At 51.7% G+C, this 4297-nt stretch overlaps 1 protein-coding gene across 1 annotated transcript; it reads right to left on the reverse strand.

Moving 5' to 3' along the window:
* Thbd (thrombomodulin) lies at nt 1–3672 on the reverse strand. The gene has a single exon (XM_006984486.4). It carries the CDS (start codon nt 3461–3463, stop codon nt 1727–1729), a length of 1737 nt encoding a protein of 578 aa, XP_006984548.1. The 5' UTR covers nt 3464–3672; the 3' UTR covers nt 1–1726.
* Nucleotides 3673–4297: the final 625 nt, after the last annotated feature.

Consider the following 4297-nt stretch of genomic DNA (forward strand, 5'->3'; position numbering starts at 1 on the left):
TCACTGTAATCTGTTTATTTTGTACATGTGACATCATAAGCAAAGGCTTTGCCTGTGTTCTAGCTAAACTCCAATAAATAAATATGTACAAATACGCTGAGCTTACAAAACAGTACAGAAAAACCTTTCCTTACAAAAGATACACATATGATACATTTGTTTCTTACACTGACCTATGAGTTCATTCCTAGCTTAGTTAAACCAAAACCCTTCTGGACCCTGTGTGGCAATATCTAGAGGTGTGTACCTAGTCATTTTTTTTTTTAGACAGAAAGCAAAGCTATGCAGTGAAAAATTCCTCAGTTTCTTAATAATAAATGGCCTACCATGGCCTGCTACTTATTATTAACTGACATTTAATGTTCTCCAGAAAGTTGTTAAAATGCAGCTTCTTGTAAGTGGGGAGGATGAGCTTAGGATTTTGCAATTCTAGCCAGATCCCAAGGGAGGTCCCAATTCTTGTTCATGGGCCAGTGGCCAGGCCTAAAAGGTCCCTCTGAAGTAGAAGATATTGTCTAAGATCCTCATTAAGACAAGGCCACATCTAGACACCCTCCAGGCACTATTCTCAAGTTCCCACATCTCCCTAAGCATCATACTGCTTTTATTTGGGACTGTAAGTGGCAAGAGCAGTTGAGAGTCAGCTAGGCACAAGGCATATAACTCAAAATTTTTTCTGGAAGATGCTTCCATCTGTCAGTCTCAGATATGTCCAGGCTAAGGACCACATACATCCCAGGATAGCTATGAATGTGACCCAGTACGTCTGAAGATGACAATGTCCTATTGCAACACCAAAAGGCTAGGGGAAGGCTCATCTGAACATTTTCAACACTGTCAAAAATAAGTAACACTATAGGAGCCAGCATACAAAAAGCTTAACAATAATTACCTTTTGGTCATTCTAAGTCAAAACAATAGCAACAACAATAAAACCCAGGCTCACCTTTTCAACAGTAAAGATGAAAAAACACAAAACAAAAACCCCAGCCTCTTTGGATTTAATTTCTGTGACATTCCAGCACTATTAACTAGTGTTCAGCTGTAGCGTTTTAACTTTCCTTACAATTATTTTGCTCTGGAAACCTGAATTTTCCGATTAAATTGCCAAAGCCAGTGAAAAAGAAAACTTTCTGCTTTTAGTGTTTCTTTTCTGTTTCACATAAGAGTTTTGTCTGGAGAGAAGGGTAAAAGCAAAGTAAGATCAGGTTTGGGGAGCAGAAAAATGAGAAAGGGAGAGTGTGAAGGGGAGGGGAAGGCATGGAGGGACAGAGAAAGGATGGGAAGACTGGAGACTTACAGACAGGGAAAAACCAAAGGGAAGAAAAGGCTAAATACTCTAAAAAAATAAATATCTGGGTCATCTCTAGCCCGTGACGTCAAGCTTTTTGCCTAAAGGCTAAAGATCAGCAGCGCTTACACATCCTGCACTCTGAGGTGAGGTCCTGGGACACTGCTGTCTTGATCTTCACTGTGTATTTGCGACCTCCGCCCGCCCAGTTGTTCAATATGGACTTGGAAGAAGCTGGGCTCTCTCACTTCAAGTCCTCCCCACCCCTGCTTCTCTTGGGGATGGGGCAGGATCTTCTCCGGTTATCTTGGCAGCCCGGAAGCTTTTAAGTTGTCAGGGAGCACAGTTGGGAGGGCCGGTGAGAGAGAGAGAGAGAGAGAAGAGGTACTGAGCCAGGAAAGACAAAGGCAACCTGGGTCTCTGGAGCAAAGTCCCTCAGAACTTCTGCAGCGTCCGATCAGTCCTCACCTGCTGCAGTACTACCTCCTTGGCTGGTGATGCGCACTTGTACTCCAGCTGTGCACGCGCCGCTCCCTGCTTCTTGCGCAGGTGACAAAGAAGCGCCAAAAGCGCCACCACCAGGGACAGGCTGGCGATGGAGGTGCCTATGAGCACGCCAGAATTCACTGGCTTTGTGGACGGCGGACCTGTTGGAAAGCCTGGCGTCGTACTGACCGTGGAATCCCCAGAGCCGGAGTCCTCATTGTCTTTATTAACAGGGATGGGGTCACAGTCCTTGGTAACCTGGCCAACAAGGGCCGTGTCAGGCCCACAGATGCACTCATAGGAGCCCGGAAGATTTCGACACTCACTGCCGGCGGAGCATTCTCCTTGACTGCACTCGTCAATGTCCACGCATATGGCACCTTCGTCCAGGATGAAGCCTTCAGGACAATGGCAAAACTCAGGGGTGTTAGGGTCACAGTCTGCTGGGCATGAACTTTCATTGCAGAACATTTCGCAACTGTGAGGCTCGTGGGGTTTAGGTGCGAAGCCCTCAGCACAAATACAACGGTACTCAGTGGGGCTCACTGGCTGGCACTGATATTCGCAGTTAGACCCGAAGCACGGATCTAGGAGCTCCACACACTCTCCATCCACAAACTCATAGCCCTCATAGCAGAGACATTCAAAGCCACCCTTGGTGTTGACACAGAGCTGCGGGCATGGATTGGGCCCCTGCTTACAATCATCCACATCCTCGCACCGGTGTTGGTCCGCCGCCAATTGGTAGCCTGTCTCGCACATACAGGAGTAGGAGCCTGGCACGTCGGGGTTGTTGACACAAAAATGCTCGCAGAGGTCGTTGCACGATGACACCAAGGGTTTTATGCATGAACGACCATCTGCCTGCAGATCGGTGTCGCTGGGGCAGAGGCATCTGGGCTCGCCTGTGCTCCGGTTGCACAAGTACTCACAGCCACCATTCTCCACGCTGCAGTCCCAGGCTCCTGTCGCTTCCCAAGACCAGTGTCCCTCAGAAGTTCCAGGCTGGGCCCTACACACTAGATTCAAGCCAAGGGGCTCCACCACAGCGGAGCTGCCTACCGGCAGAGTCTGAAAGTCCGCACCACGGACCCCGAAAGGGGCTTGGTAGGTGGTGAAGATGTGAGCAGCCTCAGGATCTCGGGGATCCACCGCCAGAGGCCTGCAGGACGTTGTGAAGTGGAACTCGCAGAGGAAGCTGTCGGCCTCCGTCTCGCACTGCTGCTCCTCCCAGGCAGGCTCACCGGGTGCAGCCGCTGTTGCGGTTGAGACCGTGACGCACAGCGGGCCGCAGAGTGGAGCCGCCTGGTCGTTGGACCGCGCCCACCTGCTGTAACTTGTGTCGTTGTCGCCAGTAACCCATTGGAAGCCGCGCAGGGACCCGAGATGCCCCGGGTCGCCGCAGCCCTGTGGGAGCTGTAAGCCGATCCAGGGGCGTGAGTTCATACTATTGTCGTCGCTCAGCAGAAGGGAGATGACATCCGCAGCCACTGAGGAGCGCACTGTCATTAGATGTCCTTGTAGGCTCTCGCAGGCACTGCTGGCATCGAGGAAGGTCAAGGGGCCCTGGAAAAGCGCGAAGCACTCGTATTCCACGCACTGACTGCCTCTGGACTGCAACTTGGCTACTGGGGAGATCCCCAGGCCGGCTGGAGCCAGCACACCTAGAAGGAGAACCCCAAGCATGCTGTCCAGTGGTTAAGTGTGCAAATTCCGGGGAAAACGCTAGTCCAGCGACGGTGGAGGCACCCAGCGCCCGAGGGGAGCTTTCGGACGCCTCGGGCAACAGCAGCTAGCCTCTGTCTCAGCCTAGACGTTTCTAGCCCAAGCTCCTAGTCCCAGCGAGTCAGCCTCTGACATGCCACTCCGCTGCGGCTCCAGTTTATAAATGCGCGGCCCTCCCTCTCTGGACGTTCGGGAAAAGGAAGGAAGTGCTTGGTGGGAAGGGCTGATGCTGCATTCTCGGATTACTGGGTTCTCCGGACGCCTTGCGCCCGCCCTCCAGCCTAGGATCACCTCTGTGTGATGAGTAAAACTCGGCCAGGGCGCACGGAGGTCCTCGGGCGGAGCTCGCAGGCACCACCACCAAAGAACAGAACCATGTCAGCGAGGCGACAGTTCCTGTCCCAGACACTCCGAGGTAGCCTGCGGGTAGCCTGTCTTTAAGCCCCTTCTCACACACACACACACACACACACACACACACACACACACACACACACGCACAGACTTCCCCATAGAGGCTACCAAACTTTAAAGGATGGTCTTGTTAGTGGGGCTTTAGGAAGAAGAAACTAAGAGTCAGTTAGAGGGTGTGTCTGAAACCTGCAGGACACTGGGGGGGGGGGGGGGATTAGCAAACAACAAGGGGATGGACAGGATTGATTAAGCAAGACCACGGAGGACTAACTAGGAAGCCTGGCTGCAGCCACAAATGGAGGGCTAAGTCCCAAAAGAACTTTGACTGGGTTTGGGAAACAACTCCACCAGCAAGAAGACTGGCCTAATAACACCAGACCC

Source organism: Peromyscus maniculatus, chromosome 4, assembly GCF_049852395.1.
Source record: "Peromyscus maniculatus bairdii isolate BWxNUB_F1_BW_parent chromosome 4, HU_Pman_BW_mat_3.1, whole genome shotgun sequence".
NCBI lineage: Eukaryota > Metazoa > Chordata > Mammalia > Rodentia > Cricetidae > Peromyscus > Peromyscus maniculatus.

Excerpts from the sequence above, each read along its gene's own strand:
- Thbd (XM_006984486.4), bottom strand. The coding sequence starts at position 3,463 with ATGCTTGGGGTTCTCCTTCTAGGTGTGCTGGCTCCAGCCGGCCTGGGG.